Source organism: Ailuropoda melanoleuca, chromosome 16 (genome assembly GCF_002007445.2).
Source record: "Ailuropoda melanoleuca isolate Jingjing chromosome 16, ASM200744v2, whole genome shotgun sequence".
NCBI lineage: Eukaryota > Metazoa > Chordata > Mammalia > Carnivora > Ursidae > Ailuropoda > Ailuropoda melanoleuca.
In genome coordinates, this window is record NC_048233.1 from 7,314,132 (window position 1) to 7,335,164 (window position 21,033).

Genomic DNA, 21,033 nt, shown 5'->3' on the forward strand with positions numbered 1-21,033 from the left:
AACCCCCTCCACTACCGCCACCCTCCTCCTTAGGTCTCCCGGGCAACCCCCGCCCCCTCGTCGCTCAGGCAACCATTGGCCACGCCCCCTTCGAGCGCGCGCGCGCGTGTCACCCGGGCAACCACCCACCTCCTGGCCATCCCATAATACACACGGACACCCCACCACCACCACCCCCCCACACACACACACACTCCATACACCTATATGCCAAGGCTGTTGACATCTCATGATATTGCAGACCTTTTGCAACTAACCCTTTCCCCACCTCAGACATCCCATAATAGCCATCCTTTGCCAACTTCTTCACTCTTGGCCCTAATGCTAACATCCCATAATAATTTGTCACCTCTCCTTCCCCATGGCCATCCCATAATAAGCACCCCTCCCAGCACTTCAGCCTCACAGCCCGTAATACTCATCCCCATCCCCCACAGACATCCCATAATAACCACTCTTCATCCACCCCTAGTTTGATATCCCATAATAGTCAGAAACTTCCCCCCCACAACGTTACAACAACGGACACTTCGGCCTCCTCCCACACACATCCCGTAATAATCAGTTTCCCACTTTCTATACTGACATCCCATAATAACCAACCCCCTAGCCTGAGCTGCCCTCAGCCTCTGCAGGCTGGGGTCTAGATCCTCAACACCACCCTTAGCCTTCATACATTCATTCTAACTCCACAGCCCGTTAATAACCACTTCTTCTCTGTCAAAGAGATATCCCGTAATGATCGGCAGCCCTACTGTCACCCTACAGATGGACATCTAATCTCCTTTCCTCTAACGCTGGAAAGATATCCCATAATTTTACTCCCCCACCCACACCCTGATATCCCATAATAATGTCAAGGAGCCGGTGGTCCACCAGACATAGTAAAATACTCCCAACACAACCCAGTGTCACATCCCATAATGTTTCATCTCCAGCCACCACCCCATACCTTTCCAGCCAGGCATCCCATAATATTCATATTCAAACCTCCCCACCTCCACAGGCTGTCAGTCTATTCTAACACCCAGAGCCACGAGGGTGAAGCAGGCTACCCACACTGCCCTGTGCCCGCCCCGACTTGTACACACCTTTATCCCTTTCTGGGCCAAAGCAGTATCCTGGCATAAAGCCTCCGATGTCTAGGACAAGCCCTACCTTCCCTCATCCCATCATTTCCAGACACTCAGGAACTGAGAGTCAACCTAGGGCCCCACCCAATCCCACCAAAATCCAGTTATTCTCCAGATGCTTACCTCTAACTCTTCAGTTTTGAGTAAGGCCAACCAAATACCATGCTGGCCAGATGAGCCATTTACATAAAGTTTAATTCAGCCACAGCATCCCATAATAATTATAAACACCTATCTTTAGAAAGGAGTCTTTAGACTATTTCTCAACATTTCAGCAGTCCTTCTCCCACATCACCCTGCCTCCCCAGGTCAGGTGGTCCAACACACCTGGGCCACTCCCATGGATGGACATCCCACCATGATGTGAAGTGAGGATCCTGCTATATGTATGCCAAGAACCAAGACCCGCTCTCCCCCTCCTCACTGCTACCACTGTTCATTCAACAGATGTTGCCAGAGTACCTGGTAAGGCACCAAGCTGGGCACCACAGGGAATGCAAGGACCACAGGTGCCTCCCTTCTAGAAGCATAAAAAACCCATCAAACTATGAGACAAGATAGAATGTCTGGTGTCAAGGGAACACTGATGACTGCTATTTCCCAATTTCCTGTTACAGAGAATAAAACAAATCCCAACTGGTCTCAGGAGAGATCAGATCCCAGTAGAGGTTCTTGACAGTCCTTCTAGAGGCTAGAAGGTATTCCAAAAGGAATTACAATATAGATGGGTGGTCAAGATATCTCCTATCTGTTCCCTACCGCACTAAGGGATTTTGATTGGAAAGCAATGTCCATCTATCCAGTGTTTCTAGTATTGAAATCCTATAATATCATCATGTGCCTCCTTCTTGAGAGACTCTTAACATGCCAGAATTGTTATCCTCATTCTTGAACACCAAATTCTGCTTACCCTCAACGTCCTGTATTTTTTAACCACTTCCTTGTTTATATCCTGAAGTCTCATACTTCCAAATGCCCCCATTCGCATCTTGTTGGGGTCCCATTCTCCATCCAAAAAAACCCTTTGATGTATAATATTCACCATCTTCCCTCATCCCAGGTACTAGTCCTCCTTCATTCAATTATGCTACAAGATAGCCTTCAAACGTATTCCCTCCCCTTCCCAGACTGGGCCTATCTTGCAGGTACCTTTGGGACCCAGTCCTAGAAAGTCTAAGAGCCCAATCTTAAGACCTGTTAGCCCTCAGAGAGCCTGATCCCATAAACCTGTCACTTTTCCCTCTTCCTGATCCCCGGAGAACCAGGATCCAAGTGAAAGCCAATGTCCCAGCACCACTGCCTCGCTGCCTCCAACCCCCAAGGCAGAGATAATGTCTTTCTTTGCTCTCATGTGCCTTTTTCATACAAATCCAAGGCCATGGCTGTGGGACAGGCTGGAGAGAAACTGGCACGTCCTCCTCCTTCCTGATCAGAAGTGAGTAGGATGACCCTCACAGCATCTCTGCACTGTTCTTCTAATATCACTTTCCTAGAAAGAGGGCTCGGCCAGAGGACTCTGCCCTCCACTGGGAACCCAGGGCAGGAGATGGGGCCAGGAGAAATAAATTCAAGAGAGGTAAGAGCTTGTTTCAAGAAGTTACCATCCCTTTCTTTCCAGGCAGAACACCAGTGATGCTGATGCGTCTTTTCACGAACTCCTACCTGACTTAACTCCCTGGACCACCCTTTTGCCACACCCCTGTGGCGTACATACTGTTTCCCCCATTCTGCAAGGCTGCCATAGTCTTCCTCATTCAATTCTCATGACATCAAGATTAGGCCCCATTCATTTGTGTAAGCCCTCCCCCATGACTGTTCTGAGTACTAAGGATGGACCTTGTACTCCTCACTTAGGGGAGAGGAGGCAGCTCTTTTAAGATACCATAATGTGGGTATACCTTCTTTCAACAAGATTCTCCTTGGCATGTAAAGCTGCTAGATACCTATTGTGCCCTCCTCGCTCCTCTTTTCTCCAGGGAATCCAGCCTGCCTCTGGGCCTCAAATTCCCTTCTGTAATATCTCCATCTGTCCCATAGCCTTTTCTTTATATATATATATATATATATATATATATGCCCCATTACTACAGTGATTCGTACTATAAACCAGGAAGAGAGTTTTTTTTTTTTAAAGATTTTATTTATTTATTCGACAGAGATAGAGATAGCCAGCGAGAGAGGGAACACAAGCAGGGGGGAGTGGGAGAAGAAGAAACAGGCTCCTAGCGGAGGAGCCTGATGTGGGGCTCGATCCCATAACACTGGGATCACGCCCTGAGCCGAAGGCAGACGCCCAACCGCTGTGCCACCCAGGCGCCCCAGGAAGAGAGTTTTATAACTAGGTAGTCACAGCTTTGTGCCTGTGACTATAAACACGGATCACTTTTGTCCCCCACAGCCCTCTGCCCCTAGCCCTGCAAGTTCTACCCACTTATCCGCTTCCTCTTCTTACTCCCCATCTCTCCCTGCTCCCACCGCAAGGAGAATATTAGAATCCCTTCCTCTCTTTTTGAGTTCCAGGGAGGGCTAGGATGTGTGTGTTTATGTATTGCTTTTGTGGTCCTTATGCTTCTTTGCTCCCCCACTCCCTACTCTGGCCCCATGCTACCCTTCCAGATAAATTGCAAATAAACCACTAGCATGATTGGCCCACAGAGACTAAGGGTGGGATAATCTCCTGATTAATGCACCCAGGGGGACAGTCTCTCTAGCCGGTTACCTTAGAGTTCTGTTTCCATCCCATGGTACAGAAGAACCTAGAATAACACCCAGAGTGAGTTGTCCATGGAGTTTTCAGCACATGCTCTCTCTACATCTCTATCCTCTGTGAGCTCCAGAAACTCTGCATATAAGAGGTCTAAGGGACCAGTGTTCTCCTGCCTTGTCAGAAGAAAGACTTTGGAAAGACAACATAGGGAAGAAAAGCCACAGTGACAGTGCATTGTGATGGAAAGACAGGATGCAGGTCGTGCAGGGTTTGGGGGGGGGGGTGACAGGCCAGGCATTTGTCCTTCAGGAGCCAACCAAGCCTCTGTTCCCTGGGTGTGACTGCAAGGTTGCAAAGTCCCCCTGGCCAACCACCTACCTGAGCTGTGGTCCCAAGGCTCAAATCCAAGAAGGCAAAGGGGGAGGAGAGTATTGGGTACTGTGGTCACCCGGGAGCACTACTTCCTTTGGTGTGCCACACAGCCAGAACCCAGGCCCTGGACTCAGCAACCCTGCAGGTGACAAGCTGCAAAAGGACCCAAGTGTCCAGGGTTCAGATTTGACCAGCTCTAGCCTGCCCCAGGGGCCCCTTCAAACAACTGTCACGGAAGAACCTCTCCAGCCAGTTACTCTTGCCAGGCCTCAGGTCTGGCTCCAGGGCTCACCCCACCCTCCCCAGCTCCTTTCCCTCCCTCTTCCTTCCTTTCCTTCCTCACCACCCGCCCCCCCAACCTCCCCAGAGCTTCACCTACCCAGGACAGCCCCACCCAGCTGTGCAGGGCACATCCCATAATAATCCTCCTTGCTAGCCCCCACCCCCCCCCAAAAAAAGAGAGGCGGCCATCCCATAATAGCCACCCACAAGAGACATTCCGCGGTGACCGCCCCCTCCCTGCAGAGCTGCCGGGAGCAGCCATCCCATAATAGCTGGCCGCCTGTTTTACTGGTTACGGCTGTGGAGGGAGCTGGAGAGGAAATGGAGGGGAGGGGGGAGGGGAAGAGGATCAAGGGCCCCCACTTTGTGGAGGGAGAAGGGGGAGGAGAGTGGGCCAAGGGGATTGGGAGCCAAGGGGACGCAGTGCAGGTGGGAGGTATGGTCCACTGGCCACTACAACCCTGTTTTAGGGCTTTCTCCCCATTCCCCAGGGGCTGCCTTTCCCCTTGAGCAACCTGGAGGTGTCTGCTAGTTAGGAGAGATGCCTAGGATGGGTTGAGGTGCTCAAAGTGTGTGCGTGGGGGGGGTGTGTGTGGATTTCAGGTGTTCCCCTTGGGCCGTCTGAGAGAGAAGGCAGACCTTACAGAGGATGGCGAGAGAGTAAGGGGTGGGGGGGTTGGAGAAGAGCTCCTCAGGCCCTCCCCATTCTGCACCACCATCCCATAATAATCCCCCCAGCCCCACTCCCCCTCCCACACACGACATCCCATAATATCTTCTGGAGAAGCAGTCCCCGCAGTAGGTACAAAGAGCTATCCCATAATATGCTCCCCCAAAAAAAAAAAAAAAAAAAAAAAAACCTTCCCGCCCCGCACCCCTTCCTCCCGCCTCCAGTTGGATCCGGGCCTCACCAGCCCATAATATTCCCCAGTCTCCTAAGGCTGTTCCAGCCCATAATACTCTCCCTGTCTCCTAAGGCCTCTCCATCCCATAATACTGCCAGACGCCTGACCTGTGGGCCAAACCCCAGCCCGTTCCACACATCGAGGCTGTGTCAGCGCCGCTGGTCTCCCTCCCTGTCCCTCCCTCCTCCCTCCACGGCGCTTTCCCTCCCAGGCTCTCTCCCGCCCTCCTGCCCTACGCCCCTCTCCCGGCCCCACCCTGTGCCTGCCCGGGCCCTTACTTCCCCTCCAGCCTCCTCTCTTGCCCTTTCTCCTTTGCTTGGTTCTTCATCCCATGCCCCCTCTCCTCTCCCTTTCAGGCACTTTTCTACCCACTCCTCTGTCTGTGGGATGGACATTAGGCCTAGTGGGGAGAGAGTGCCCCCAGAGGGCAACAGGCCAGTCACTGCCCCTGAAAACTGTCGACTTGACCTAGCACCGTGGAAACTTGCCCAGCCTGCCTTGCTCACCCATCCCCTGGCCCTGGTTCTGATTGCTGGCAGAGCTGTCTGGGTGAGGATTCACCTTGAAGCCCTTGCTGTCTTCCACAAACACTCCCCTTGGGCATCACAAACAGACTTTACCAGTAGCGTCTCCTTCCCCACACTCTTGTTGAAAAGAGAGCTCCCCCTTTTGGGATTTCTCTCAGGTGCCTTTCCAAGGCGAGCTCATTGACCTCACAGCAACCCAACAAGTAGATACTATGATCCCCATTTCACAGAGGAGAAAACAGAGGTTCAGAGAGTTGAAGTAACTTGCTAAAGTCACATTGCCAAGAAGTGACAGAGCTGAAATTAGTACCCGCCCAGGTTGGTTCTGAGAGACTTTGGGGTTCCCCAAGGCCCATGTGAGAAACGTCACTTTTCAGGGCTATCTCCTCTGGAAAGGATATAGCATGGTGAGAGCTACCCAGCCTCCCTCTGTCTCCAGGGTCTCCTGAAAGAATGAAGAAGGCAGGCCTGTGGTGTGAGATTAACCTCCCCCTCCCCATTTCCTCCATGGGACCCCAGGGGGCAACCTGTGGGGATTTCCCTCAAGATGGTTCAGGGCTAAGAGAGAAGCATCCCTGCCCCTTTAGGACCCCTTACTTTGGCCCTGGTTCTCCAGAATTGGTTTTATTTCAAGACCAACGATTGTTACTCTTCCCCCGGCTACTCCCATCATGTGGAGGGACAATGGCTGCAAAGGAGGTTGACTTTGAGGAGAACCAGGGGGAGATCTCCTCTTTAGCTTAGTTGGTGGACAAGCAGGAGGGCTGCCTTGGAGATACTGGGTACCTCCCGGCTAAGGGAGGGGAGTCATGGCCAACTGCACAAAGGCTGAGCCATTCTTCCTGGGTATGCCACCACCTAGCTACTCCCTTCTAAGGCCTCGATGGGGTGTGTTTTGGGCTCGACACAACTGGAACTGTGAGTGAGCCCAGTTCTCTGCACTGACGCAGCCGCATGGTGCTCTGTGCAGGAACCTGGGGCCAGTGGAGGGGGAAGGGGCAGGTGTGCCGGGGGGTAAGTGGGTTAGGAGTATGGAGGAAGTAGCAGAGCAGAGAGGGTGAGAGAAGGAGTCGGGGGAGGTGGCCTGGGTGAGGAGGAGAAAGGAAACCAGGGAAGGTGGATGGGACAGAGCAGGGGTGAGAAGGTGGGAAGCCCCAGGAAGGGGAGATATGGAGGAATGTACTGCAATGAGTACAGTTTGGGAGCGAAATAGATACCGTGCCTCTTCCTGATTGTGTGACCTTCAGACTGCAGCTTCTCTAGGGTGCTTCATTTGTAAAATGGGATAATAATAGGGAGAATAATCGTCCCTAACTCAGAGACTTATTATAATAATCAATCACTAAACAATATAATCAATAGTGATAAGCACTACATGGAGATCCTGGCATAGGGAGTATTTCCAAAACTTGTTAACGCTCTTCTCCCTCCATTTAGGATATTCTCATTTTCCTCATTTGGATTTTCCTAAACCACAAGTGGGGTACTCTGGGATGCGGGGTGAGGGCTCTGGATCCCCCCACATCTCACATCTGTCCTACTGTGGCCTCAGTAATTGGAAAATCCTGTGAAAATGGCAGTGGCTAGCTACAGGAGTTCTCAAACTTCCCCAGCCTGTTACTTGTCAGGTTCTTCTGTTCATTCCCCCTCTGCCTGCTACATCTCCGGCATCTATTCCTGCCTCTCTATTCTCATGATAGACACTCTGGATGTACTGAATGCAGGGAAACAGTCCACCAGAGCTTAACCCCCAGAGATTTCACACTGGAGGTGACCCATTTCCATTCACCTCCACAGGCCATGGTCACACCTCTCCTTGACAATTTTAGCAGCAGCCTGACCAGTCTTCCATTCCCCCTTAGGCTTCCCTCCTCACTTCCCTTCCATTTACCCCACACTGTATGTCAGAGTGAGCAAAACCTGACTCAAGAACCTTTAGGGGCTTCCCGCTGCCCTCAAAATTAACTACCTACACCTTACTCTGAATTCTTGCATCTGTCTTGAATGGTAATTGTTGACTTGTTCTGTCGTCCCCCACGAGACAGTAAACTACTCCACACCAAAATGCAACAGTTCATCATTCAACAAATATTTATTGAGCACTTCTTCTGTGCCAGGAGCTGTTCTAGATGCCAGAGATACATCAGAGAACCAAGCAAACAAAAATCCCTGCCCCCAGGGACCTTATATTCTTCCTGGGAGGAAGGGGCAGAGAAACAGACAAAAAACTATAAAAATTATAAAAATAAATAATTATATAGTATGTTAGAAGGTACTTGCTATGTGAGTTTTTATTACTTTGGAATTCATTCACATACCAGAATATAAAAACACACAAGTAATTTTTTAAAACAGTGTTCAGTTCAATTTGGATAGGGCAAAGTTCTGAGACTTTGGACTACCACCACGTTTTATGCTCCCGGGACATGGGTCTTGAACCCTAAGGATGAAGCAAAATGGAGCAGGTGCTAGCCATCAGGCCTCTCAGAGCTACAGGAGGGCCTGGCCAAGGGCTCTATCTTCCCACCAGATGGTGGAAGGCTCTACTTGAAAGCTATCACCGAGGAATCTGGGTCAGTTCTCGGCTTTGGCCACCAGGGGTCATTTTACCCCTGTAAATCACCATCTGGAGCAATCCCTTGAAGACACACAAAAGGCTTACTCCAGGCTAAAAACCCAGAGACACACACAGGAAAACCCTGACACACACTCTCTCTCTCTCTCTCTCTCTCTCTCTCTCTCTCTCTCTCTCTCTCGCACACACACATATCATTGAGAGACCTAGAGACAGAAATGCATACAGGACACACGCATGGCAGCAACTTCCTCACTTATGCAGAGTCTCAAGATGCCAACTCTGCAACCCCTCCCAGCCCTACTCCCGTGAAGAGGGAAGAAGGAAACAGGAGGTGGTCCATTAACCAGTCTTGCATTTCCTTGCCTCCAGCTTACTAAGAACAGACAGCCTATTCCTGTCCTCCCATTGCACTCTTATTTCCCTGGAAACTTCTTTCCCGACTGTGGCAACAGTTCCCTTTCCCTTCCCTGGGAAAGAGAAGCCCCACCCCTCCTCTGAGGGTTTGTGTGATTAGTTCACCCCCACCTCAGAGCTGCCGCACCCGCACCAGGAAGCCCAAGGTAATGTTGCACTGGGTGTGCAGCTCCTACCTACCCCTGCAAACCATCAAGCCTTTGGGACTACAATTAACAGTTGATTTGTGGAGTATTGCCCTGTCCCCGCCCCTCAGTAATAAAAAAAACAATGTATACATATGCCCTGGGAAGAAGTTACACATGAATTCTAATACTGACTCTCCGAGCATGTCCACAAGGTCAAAGTTATTTTCGGAATACTACTACTCCCACCATGTTGTTTGTCCTTTGCAATCTCCTCGCTCACAGATGTACAGTGGAGTTTTCCAGAGGCTTCATGAAGTGTGATGACATTATTGCTCTCGCAGCTAATGGAATGTATGCTTGTGTGTTTCTGTTGTTAGAACTTATGAGTTTTAATTTCTAATATGGTTAGGTATCAAAAGAAGTATAAGCAAAACCTCTTTGGAATCCTCAAGTTTTAAGAGTTGTAAAAGGGTCTGAGAACAAAGTTTGAGAACTGCTACTTTAGTACCAAGAATTTTCTCCTTAATTCTAGATGAAGCGCCAGAGGCAGAGAGAGAGAATTTAGGACCTAGAATGGAGGAGGTCTTGAAAGTGGGGTGGGGTGGAAGGAGAAAGGACACCTAGAAAGGGCTGCAGGGACCAGAATCCAGGGGGAAAACACCCTCTAACTTCCAGTTCTGTCCTGCCCCCAACCACCCCATGCTGGGTGTCAGGACTAAATTGTTACAAGTCACTAACCAAGAATGAAATCGAGTCTGCCTGTATCCAGTAAACTCTTATATCATGCCTCCGTGCTGGGCAGGGCAAGGCCAGGTGGAAATGAGAGTGGGTGGCATCTGAGGCACTAAGACTGCTGTGGTTGGTCCAAATCCAGGACACTCATTTTCTGCTCCATCTACCAGTTCCTCGTAGTGTTTCATGCCCACACCAAGGGCATGCCATCCGGGCGTCTGCCTCTGCCTTGGGGAAGCTCACAGCATCACTCCCTCGGGACTGGGGAAGCGATCTGGCCCATGCTCACCATCACCACCCAAGTAAAGAAGGCATTTGCACCAGCACTCTTCCTTCCCTGTGCCCCTGGCTCCCCACACTTTGTTCTCTTGTGCATTTATGGGCAGGAGTTGCCACCCAGAAGTCCAAGTGACCAACCCACCTCCCTCATGTACACACCCTGCGAGTGTGTGCGTGTGTGCGGCACGGGGGCCTGGGAGGTGGGGGTGACCGGTGATGTGCTTTCAGAGGGCCGAGTCCTCCGGGTGCTGGGTCAAGGGCGTCCCGAGGTTGGAAGGCCTGAGCAGCCCCTGGCTGGCAGGAGCCGTACTGGTGATGAGGGTGGTCTCGGTGGACTGCTCGGCAAGCGCCCCCTGACCCCCGTTGGTGGCCAAGGTCCTGCCGCGGTGCGGGGTGCCCAGGCCGCGCAGGGTGTTGCGGAAACCCTCGGCACTGAAGTAGTACACCAACGGGTCCAGAACGCAGTTGGCGCCGGCCAACAGCACCATCACCATGAGCACCTGGCGCACCCTGTCGCAGGCCTCGCCGCGGGCCGCCACCAGGTTGCCCCGCAGCAGCCCGTAGACCGCCAGCGTGGCGTTGTACGGCACGAAGCACAGCAGGAAGATGACGAGGTTGGCCAGCAGGAGGCGCACGGTCTTCCGCCGCCGCTGGCTCTGCGTGGCGTCGGGCCGCGCCAGGGTCCAGAAGACCCGGCCCGACGAGTAGAGCATGGCCGCCAGAGGCAGCAGGAAGCCCAGCGCCTCGGCCAGCAGCACGAGCGGCAGCAGCCTGCCCTGCCACAGCCTGTCGCCGAAGCTCTCGAAGCACAGGCGCACCTGGCCGCCGGCGTAGCTGCAGGGCGAGGGCCGGTGCACCATGACGGTGGGCACGGCGAACACCACGATGAGCGCCCACACGCCCAGGCACAGCAGCCGCGCCACGCGGGGCCGCCGCAGGTGGCGCAGCCGCAGCGGGTGCACGATGGCCGCGTAGCGATCCACGTTGATGAGGGTCAGGAAGATGCAGCTGCCGTACATGTTGGTCTGGAAGATGGCGCCCGCCGTCTGGCACAGGAGGTCAGAGAAGGGCCAGTAGTGCAGGGCGTAGTAGGAGATGCGCACGGGCAGCGAGAGGGTGAAGAGCAGGTCGCTGGCCGCCAGGTTGCACATGTACACGCTCACCACGGAGTGCACGCGCAGCGCGCGCAGGAAGACCCAGAGGGCCAGCGCGTTGAGGGGGAGCCCTGCGGCCAGCACCAGGCTGTAGGCCACCATGTGCAGGCGGTGGGTGTCCCGGTAGTCAGGGCACGGGGGAGGAAAGCTGGAGTTGCTGGCAGAGTTGTTCACCATCGTACCACAGTGTGAGGAGGAGCTAGGCTGGGGGCATCATCGGGCACGCTAGGGCCCTGACATCGTGTTCCTCTCCGGGCTGAGGCCTGGAGGCTGCGCAGAGACCGTCGCAGTGCAGGCCGGGCATGGGAATGGGGGCTGTGGCTGCAGGGCAGATGGCTGTCAGGGGTTGGACGCTTTGGGGCACCGCTTCAGCAGCAGTGGAGACCTGGAATAGGAAGGCAAGCCAAAGTCAGGATGATGCAGGGATAGGGTAGAAGTCACAAATGTTTATGTCGCTAACCTGGCTGGCCCTCTTGAGTCTTTCCTCAACCTCAGATCTTTCCCCCACTTTCTATCCGGCCAGAATAGATTTCTGCAGTAAGGCTATATAGCGCAGTGTTAAAGGCTCACGCTCTGGAGTCAGACTGCCTGGGTGTAAGTCCTGGTTCTGCCAACTTGCCACTTTGTCCTCAGAAAAGTGGCTTAATCTCTGTGAAACTCATTTTCCTTACCTGGGGAAAAGGTGGGGGGGATGTTTCCCACTTCACGAGGTTGTTAGATTAAACAGGGTACATGTCAGGTGCACAGGTTCTGCTAATAAATAATATCTCTCCCTTTCTTCCTTTCTTCTACAGATGTTTACTGAGATTTAGAAGGTTCCAGGCATGTTCACAGCCCTGAACAAAACGAAGGAAGGCCTTGCCACCATCTACTTTACATCCACGGAAGGGAGACAGATAACAATGTGCAAGTAAATGGGTATCATGTCAGATGGTGAGAAATATGATGGAGCACCTCCCCTGGAACTCCCCAGCTCTGCTGGCTCCCCATTATCTAAATAATAAAGTTCAAATTCCCCAGTACAGTACAAAATCCGAGCCTCATTCATTACATCCACGGTTGCACCTGTGTGGGCTGGGTTTGTGGTCAGAACAACCCAGGTTTGGCTTGATTGTTTGAACACTCTCTCAGTTTCTTCATCTGTAAAATGGGGATAATAACATAATGGGCTCTCATGGGCTGATCACACACCAGCACAGTCCTGCCAGGCAGGGGAAGGTGCTGTGGGTTGAACTTTTCCAGGTGCTTCCCTGGAGGATCTGACTAGAGATCTTCACAGCTACGGTTCTGTGATGGAGGGAGAAGGTTTTTTTAGTGAGGGCTCGGAGGGGACCCAAAGTCCAGAGAGTGTGCCAGTGAGGCAAAGAGGTACCAAGGGCACTGCCGAGGCCACTGGAGAGAGCAGCCACAGGGCTCAGGCAAAAGCTGGCGGACAAAGGATATGGCCAGGAGATGGCGGAGCCAGAGGACAGGACATGGTCTCAGAATCCCACCCTCCTTAATGCCCTAATGCCACAGAAGCTACTCCTCCATCTTAACCCCCAAATTCCATCTTTTGGAAGGGGCGGGTAAAATATACACAACCTAAAATTTACCATTTTAACCATCTTTATTTTTTTTAAGATTTTATTTATTTATTTGTCAGAGAGAGAGAGACAGCCAGTGAGAGAGGGAACACAAGCAGGGGGAGTGGGAGAGGAAGAAGCAGGCTTCCAGCAGAGCAGGGAGCCCGATTTGGGGCTCAATTCCAGGACCTGGGATCACACCCTGAGCCAAAGGCAGACGCTTAACGGCTGAGCCACCCACGCGCCCCTTAACCATCTTTAAGTATACACTTCAGTGACATTAAGTACATAAGTACACTCACAATGTTGTGTGACCATCACTGCTATTTCCAGAATTTTTCATCATCCCAAACAACGCTATACCCGCTTGACACTAACTGCTCATTCCCTCCCCACACTCCCTCCAGCTCCTGGTAACGTCTATTCTACTTTCTGTCTCTAGGAATTTGGCTATTCTATTTGAATTAGTGTTTTCATTTTCTTTGGGTAAATACCAGTAGTGCAATTACTGGATTATATGGTAATTTTATTTTTAATTACTTGAGGAACCTCCATACTGTTTTCCACAGTGGCTGCACCAATTTACATTCCCACCAGCAGTGCACCAGGGGTCCCTTTTCTCCGTATTCTCACCAGTACTTGTTACTTTTTGTCTTTTTTTCTTTTTTAGAGGGGGAGGGGCAAAGAGAGAGGGAGAGAGAGAATCTTAAGCAGGCTCCTTGCCCAGCGTGGATCCCAGCGCGGGGCTCCATCCCAGGACCCTAAGATCATGACCTGAGCTGAAATCAAGAGCAGACGCTTAACAGCCTGAGCCACCCAGGCACCCCTCTCATCTTGGTTTTGATTTGCAGCTCCCTGATGATGAGTGACGCTGAGCACGTGTCTGCTGGCTCTCTGTATGTCTTCTTTGGAGAAATGCCTATTCAGTTTCTCCGCCCATTTTTAAAATTAGATTATTTGTATTTTTTTGGTGTTAAGTTGTGCAAGTTGAATTTGCCTATTCCAGACACATCATTTGAGTGGAATCATCTAGTATCTGTCCTTCTGTGTCTGGCTTCTTTCACCTAACATAAAGTTGTCGAGGTCCATCCATGTTCTAGTATATATCAGAATTGCAATATTTTTTATAGCTGGATACTATATTTATATATATTTTTTGTTTATCTATTCATCTGTCAATAGTTACTTGGGTTTTTCCACCTTTTGGCTGTTGTGAATAGCGCTATGAATGTGGGGTCCACATGCCATCTCAGGGAGCAAAGTTGTCCAGAGACCCTGAGCATTTATCCCAAGATACTGGATTTATTCCTCTTGAAAGGAATTTTTAAAAGATTTTTATTTTTTTTAAAAGATTTATTTATTTGAGGGGTGCCTGGGTGGCTCAGGCGTTAAGCGTCTGCCTTGGGCTCAGGGTGTGATCCCAGCGTTCTGGGATCAAGCCTCTCATCGGGCTCCTCCGATGGGAGCCTGCTTCTTCCTCTCCCACTCCCCCTGCTTGTGTTCCCTCTCTCGCGCGCTGGCTGTCTGTCTCTGTCAAATAAATAAATAAAATCTTAAAAAAAAAAAGATTATTTGAGAGAGAGAGAACGAGCACGAGTGTGTGAGCACAAGTCGGGAGCGGGGCACAGGGAGAGAATCCCAAGCAGACTCCCACTGAGTGCAGAGCCCAAAGTGAGGCTCATCGCAGGGCTCAGTCCCAGGACCCACGATATCATGACCTGAGACAAAATCACGAGCCAGACGCTTAACCGATGGAGCCACCCAGGTGCCCCTTAAGATTTATTTTTAAGTAATCTCTACACCCAACGTGGAGCTTGAACTCATAATCCTGAGATCAAGAGTTGCACGCCTCAACAACAGCCTGCCAGGTACCCCAGAACTGCTTAAATTCTTACCAAGCTGTAAACCTGACTCTAAGTAAAGTTTTCTTGTGGGTTTCTTTTGTTGTTCATTTATTCTCCCTCCAACCATGACCACCAGCAGTTTAAGACTTGTAAGAGGTTTAGAACAGTTAAAGGAAATAAACATTTCCTCTGCAAAATACCAATTTCAACAACGAAAATCATACTAAATGGGGGCTGAAAGACGCTGAAAAGCAAATAGAACCAGACTCTTTCCCTGACACATGCCCCACCTCCCATGCTTCTTTGCTCCAATCACTCCACACTAATAATACTTCTGCACAGACCTTGATGTTTTCAGGACTCTGCTCTTGCACGTGCGGGGCGGGCTCTTCTGCTTAGAATGCCCTGCCTCCCGTTCTCCAACTGGAAAGTCAATCATTTCTAGGACTCTGTGAAGCCTCACCTGCCTCCCTCCCTCTCCACAAGGCAGATGTCATTCCACTCTGTGCACGGTTCACCATAGGTGTCCCACCTGTATTGTAATTAGCTGTCCTTAGTCGGCCCCTCCCGTTAGACTGTGAGCTCCTAGAGGGAGGGGCTGTGGACTGTGACTGAGTCATCTTTGCCTCCCCAGCCACTACCTCCATAAATGTTGAGTGAAAAATACTAGCCATCATTAATGACCACCCACCCCGTCCCGGGGTATTTTCTTCGTGTGGTCTTTAATCCTTCCAACAACACTTTGAGGTAAGTGTATATCCTCATTTGTACAAGAAAGGAAACAGAAGCTCCAGAGCTCAGTCAGCATTCAAACTCAGGATTCAAACCCAGCTCCCAGCTGCCCCTGGGGCTGCTTGCAGCACGAGTGGATGGTGGGATAGGAGGATGCACGCTTCCCAGGCACCTGGTCCTTTACAGCTGCCTGGAAGCAATCTGGGCCCACGCATCAACTGTGTTACTTCTTTATTTGCCCAGTTGAAATATACACTTTTTAACAGCCCACCTTTTCTGAAATTTCAAACACTGGTAACACAGACTCATCTCGCTTTCACACACACACACACACACACACACACACACAGGAGTGCCCCTCCTTAGGATGTCCTCTTACCTACTTAAGCACTTAAGTAGTTCGCTGCTTTGAACTCCTCAGGTCATTTTGTGTGTGTTCATTTGCTTCCGTCACCCCAGGCTAGATGGTAAGGTCGTGGGTGGGGCCCCATCGTCCATTGCTTTATTCCCAAGCTCACTCAAGCTTCAGTCTCTGTGCCTAGCAGGCCCATGTGACATTCACTGACCACCTGGAAGGAAATCTGTCCCCTCCCCGCATGTTCACACATTCTGTAATCTTGCTATACTATCTCTTGTATCGGGTCTGCCAACTGCTGCTTATCTTGCTCCTATCTTGTCCACATGTATAACTCATTTAGTAAAAGACCATGCCCCCTAAAAGGCCTGTTTGGAAACAGCTTGCATTACAATTTCCAAAACAGTTTATACTGTAACTACAGTCACACTTCATCATTCTGAACCATTACCTGGAGAATCAACAGCTTCTTACAACTAGGAGGCATGTACGAGACAATGAATGAGTGAATGAATAATTATTTTCCAAGAATCCTAAGTATTTCTGTCAACAAAGTTACAATGTTAAAGAGACCGAAATGTATTAGGTGAGCTTCTACGTAAAGGTAAAGTGAGGAAGCCTTTAGGTAAAGCGGATGGCGATGCTTTCGTTACTGGATTCCCAAGTGGAGAAGTCTTTTTTGTCAAGAAGTCATCCCTTTCTGACAGATACGCACACAATGGCCCAAGCTGGGCGTTGAGAGCTGCCAGGCCCCTGCCCTGGTCCCCACCCCATCTGCCTGCTTCCCTGCGGCTCCTGTCAGTGGAACTGCATGGGCACAGTGCCAGGCCAGATGGCAAAGATGGGGAAAACTGCCAAAAAGGAGGCAAACAGGAAATGGAAAGAGGGCTCTAGCTGGGGGGAGGGGCGGCCCGGGATCTCGCCCCAATCCTGCCTTGAGAAAGAGGTCAGGTTGTAGAGGAGATGGAGGAATAAAGAAACAGCAGCTGTCCCAGAAAAGAACGAACACCGGGCCTTCGAGTCACCAGAGAGGAGGAGGGACGGGGAGGCCCACATAATCTTAATAACCTCCACGCACACAGACGTGGCAACGAGCACAGCACTCCACATATATGCATGTGCAAAGACACACAGAAGTGTAGGTACGCTAAGAGACGCACACACAAGATCCCTGGTAACACACAATCGCTATATATACACACCCGCTAACACACAAGTAGGTACAGGCACCAAGGCGCGGACAACTAGGTCAGAGGAGGAAGAGTAGACCAGCCCTTGCCTTAGGGACGGTATTCTTACCCAGACAGACAGAGCGTGTCAGGCAGCCTCAGGAGCACGTCCTCACGCAGAGGTGCACGGACGGATTCCAGCGCCAAGACATTGAGGGGCCAGGGGAGCACCCTAGGGACAGCCCAGTGCACAACCCCTGCTCTCCACACCCCTCACACACCCCAGCACGGACGCCGCCTTCCTTCCCCCCTCCCCCCACCGCCCCCGCCTCGGTCTCTTTCAGCTTCCTGTGTGCACATCCGAGGCCCAGGTTCCTGACGGCCTCAGGGCTTCTTGGACCTGTCCCATTGCCCTCTGAGCTGGGCTGGGCACTGCTCTTTGCTGAGATAAGCCAGAGAGGCAGAGCTATTTTCTGCCAGGCAGGAAGTGAGAATTGAGTAAAGATGGGCAGGAGGCTAGGTCATGGTCATCCCTCCTTCTCCGCCACACAACCTGCCTGTGCTAGCCACTCTTCCGGCGGCTGACCAGCCATGCAGAGAGGGCCGAAGAGAAGGGAATAGGTGATCCGGGACGATGATGGGGCAGGGAGGGGAGAGAAATAACTCTTCTCTGTCCGGCTTCCTCCTGTCCGCTACACTCCCCACACACACCCCTCCTCTGCCCCTCCTGCACACCCACGAAATGCCTTCCTCCGTCTCCTCTCTCTAGCAGTTCACATCCTCCAGAAGTTTGAAAACAAGGCATCTCAGATCTTATCCTCCTTGCCCTGGAAGATCTGTTCTAGAAGAGCTCCAAACCTCATTTTAGATTTGGGAGGCCACAGCTGGGAGTCCCAGCCAGCCAGCGTGTCCCAACCCTGTGCGTTCTAACCACCTGTGAGCTCAGTCCGTCTCCCGCGGCTGTGCGCAGGCGGCATTGAGACGATGCGCCCTTTACACACAGACAGGTTTAGTTCCAAGTTATCTCTCTCTCTTTTTAAAAATATTTTATTTATTTGAGAGAAAGTGTGCTCATGCATGCAGGAGCTGGGGGAGGGGCCGAGGGGGAGGGAGAAGCAGGCTCCCTGCTGAACAGGGAGCCCCATGTGGGGCTCGGTCCCAGGACCCTGAGATCATGACCTGAGCCAAAGGCAGACACTTAACCGACTGAGCCACCCAGGCGCCCCTCAATTATATGTCTTAATATGTGTATGTTCTGACTCCCCAAGCAGATCCAAACGAGGCTGGGGCCTCCAGCAGAAGCCAAACGAAGTCTGAAGGCTTGTGAACAGCTCTGTCCTACAGATGAACCCCGAGCATCTGAGGGGTCTGTGGAGATAAAACCATGTCACCACAGGGAGTGGACGGCCTCTTCCTTCCCCAGGGGGCCACAGTCTTCCCGAGGAGAGGAGTCCCTGGCATAGGTCCCCCTGGGGCTGCTGTGCCCTATCTCCATGGTCCCTTTTCCTGTTCCAGGCCTGCTCTGCTTCTCCAGCCAGAACTCCTGCTCCAGCCTCTCCCCAGCTGGCCCCACCTCGGCCTGTCTCTTCCTGTATCACCCAGTAGCATCCTCGGACATGTCTTCTCCCTCCCTGGGTATACTGACTTCATCTCTCCCATTTTCTTTTCTGGGCCAAAGCAAAAGCAAAGGTGGCCGACAGCTAAGGAATTGGTTTCCCCTGTGTGTGGATGTCACCTCACTGCCCGCACATCTCCCTCCACCCTGCTTTCAAGAGCTGGAAAAACAGGAAATAAAGTCACCATCCAGAGAAGTTGCTAGAACCGGATCAGCCCGCTGCCGCAGCCCTGTGCCCTGAGTCCTCCTTCTGTATGCATCTTACCCTGGCTTTGGGGCCTGGACGGGTCCTGCCCCCGCAGAGAAAGCCGAGCCTTTTGACCTCTTCGACCTTGCTCTGTACTTCTTGTGTGCCGCTGCCTTCGCCCTCCCCCTTTCTGCTGCCTCTTTCCCTGTAGGCCCCACGCGCAAGGTGTCTATGTTGCTGGGGTGTATCCTGGGGGCAGCGGGCTGGGGAGGGCCCACAACATCAGGCAGAGACAGGAGGAGCTGGGCTCTAGTGTCTCAGAGTGGCCAGGAGGTGAGGCTTACAGGTATGGGCAAGTTCCTCTTTTTCCCTCAATCCTTGCCTCCAATCTCCCCCTGGGGCTACAACTTTCTCACCCTAAAAGGAACGGGAGATACAACCTGGTGGGAGCTCCCCTTCTTGCCATGGGGGCTCCCCTAAATGTAGGTGATAGGTAGGCAGCTGCCCTTAGTAGTATCATCTGAAGTTATCATAAAGCCTCATTGCCCCTCAGATATTTCCCCCACCTGTGCTCAATATCTGAAATTCCATCCCCTTCATGCTACTCATGAGTCCCATTCTCTCAGAGTTATAGAGACATTAGAGACCATCTTGTCTAATCTCATAGAGAAGATGGACGCAATGGGTTCAAGCGGTGTTTCTCAAAACCCCATTAAAATACACCTTGGTTAGCTAGGAAGGATAACCGCAAGAACACGTCTGTGCCAGTAAACCCATTAGTGGAGTTTAATCAGGTTAGTTCATTGTCATCTAGCAGAGGGTTTGGCCTGGGGGGAGCGGGGAGGGGGCCCGGGAGTGAAGTTTTATCGGAGAGTGGAAAAAGGCTAGACACCACCCCCAGAGAACCCTCCTCAGTGGCGGTGGGAAGCCCAGGGTTCAGCCTAAGAGTGGGGGTCCCTTTGGGGGGAAGGGGAAGACATATCTCCCCAAGATGCTCCAGTGTGGGGGCCTCAGGCTTCAGAGGGGCACTCTTGGTTGTGCCAAGTGTGGTGGCCGCCTCCCCTGGCTAGCTCCAAAAAAGTCTGTCTTTTGGAGGCAGCCCCTTTTAGCTTTCTATTCTATTCAGAAAGGTTCTCCAGGGCCCATGGCCCACCCTCATCTCCATCCCCACCCATGAACCCCATTCTAAAGGAAGAACACTGCCCCTTGTGCCCCCTGCCAAGTTCAACCCCACCGGTGACAGCCCCATACCTGTGCTCCCTGTGGCTTCCGCTGCCTGCTCTGAGCTGGGCTGGGCTGGGCTGGGCTGGTAGGACCTGCTCCTGAGGTGGGTGGGGACACACTCTCCTGGCAGATCTCAGCGTGTCCCAGCTCCTTGCACTCACCCAACCCCACACGGGGCAGGGAGAGAGAGGAAGCAGTGCCCTCAGTGGCCCTCGCAGGTGGTCAGCGAAGCAATCCAGCAGAGGATGGCACTTAGTCCAGCCCCAGCTCTTGCCTACTAATGCCTCCCCCCACCCATTGCTCATACACTCCCTAGCTTCCCAGAAGCTCGGCTGGCACACCCACCCACTGATGCCAGATGACTAAGCACCCACCCCGAGCTTCACTTACACCAGTTCCCCCTGGGTGTCTCTTTCTTTTTTGGGTTCCAGCAGGTGGTTTCGCTCTTGTCCTTCATGGCCATGCCCCTCCCTGCCCAGGGCCATTCCTCCTTGCTTCTTCTGGCTCCTCTAGGCTGTGAGCTCTGGGGAACAGGGGGACTCAGATGGTAGCCCCTTGTTCTGCACCCTCTGGCTGAGCCCCTTACCTTCCGTAACAAGGCTGGGCATGCCGTCCATGCCCAAAACACAAAAACAACTTAAACTTTTTGAGTGTAGGTGAAAAAGGATATTGCGGTCAAATAAGTCTGAGAAACACTACCCTGAACAGGTTTCTCTATGACAGGGCTTCTCATGGTTTCTACCACGCCATTAGAAGATTGACCATGTGTTCATACTTGAAGCTGGATGCATGCGGTGCGTTACACTATTCTATTTTTGTGCATGTTTGAACTTTTCCATAGAAAACAAGTTTTTTTTATGCTGTTAATCACTGTGCACCTGTAGGAGGAAAGACTGTACAGTTTCCCAAACATATGTGTCCCTAGAACACATTTTGGGAGGTCCCAAGTTATTAAAGGGCAATGCTGGAGTCACACCTCAGTGTATGTTGTCAAGATGTGACCACCTCAATGTTCGAATCATCTGGCTCATCACTGGATGTCGAATCAAGATTTCCCAAGCTCCAGGTCCCAGCTATCTCCTCCCTCCCAATGACGTACAAGTTCTGTCCTGCTTCCTTGGGGTTATTCCC

The 21,033-nt window shown here is 51.8% G+C and overlaps 1 protein-coding gene across 3 annotated transcripts; it reads right to left on the minus strand.

The window, feature by feature from the left end:
- Positions 1-7,999: 7,999 nt before the first annotated feature.
- On the minus strand, positions 8,000-20,234 carry LPAR5 (lysophosphatidic acid receptor 5). Of its 3 annotated transcripts, XM_034645083.1 has the most exons (3): positions 17,007-17,887; positions 15,732-15,890; positions 8,000-11,596 (listed from the first exon to the last, which is right to left on the minus strand). In XM_034645083.1, the coding sequence occupies exon 3, from the start codon at positions 11,386-11,388 to the stop codon at positions 10,282-10,284; it is 1,107 nt and encodes a 368-aa protein (XP_034500974.1). In that variant the 5' UTR covers positions 11,389-11,596; positions 15,732-15,890; positions 17,007-17,887; the 3' UTR covers positions 8,000-10,281. The 3 variants fall into 3 exon arrangements, with proteins under 3 accessions (XP_034500974.1, XP_034500973.1, XP_034500972.1); XM_034645082.1 differs by lacking the exons at positions 15,732-15,890; positions 17,007-17,887 and adding an exon at positions 19,930-20,234; XM_034645081.1 differs by lacking the exon at positions 15,732-15,890.
- Positions 20,235-21,033: the final 799 nt, after the last annotated feature.

Bases quoted from the DNA above. Each gene is read 5' to 3' on its own strand.
- LPAR5 (XM_034645082.1), bottom strand. From the start codon at position 11,388: ATGGTGAACAACTCTGCCAGCAACTCCAGCTTTCCTCCCCCGTGCCCT.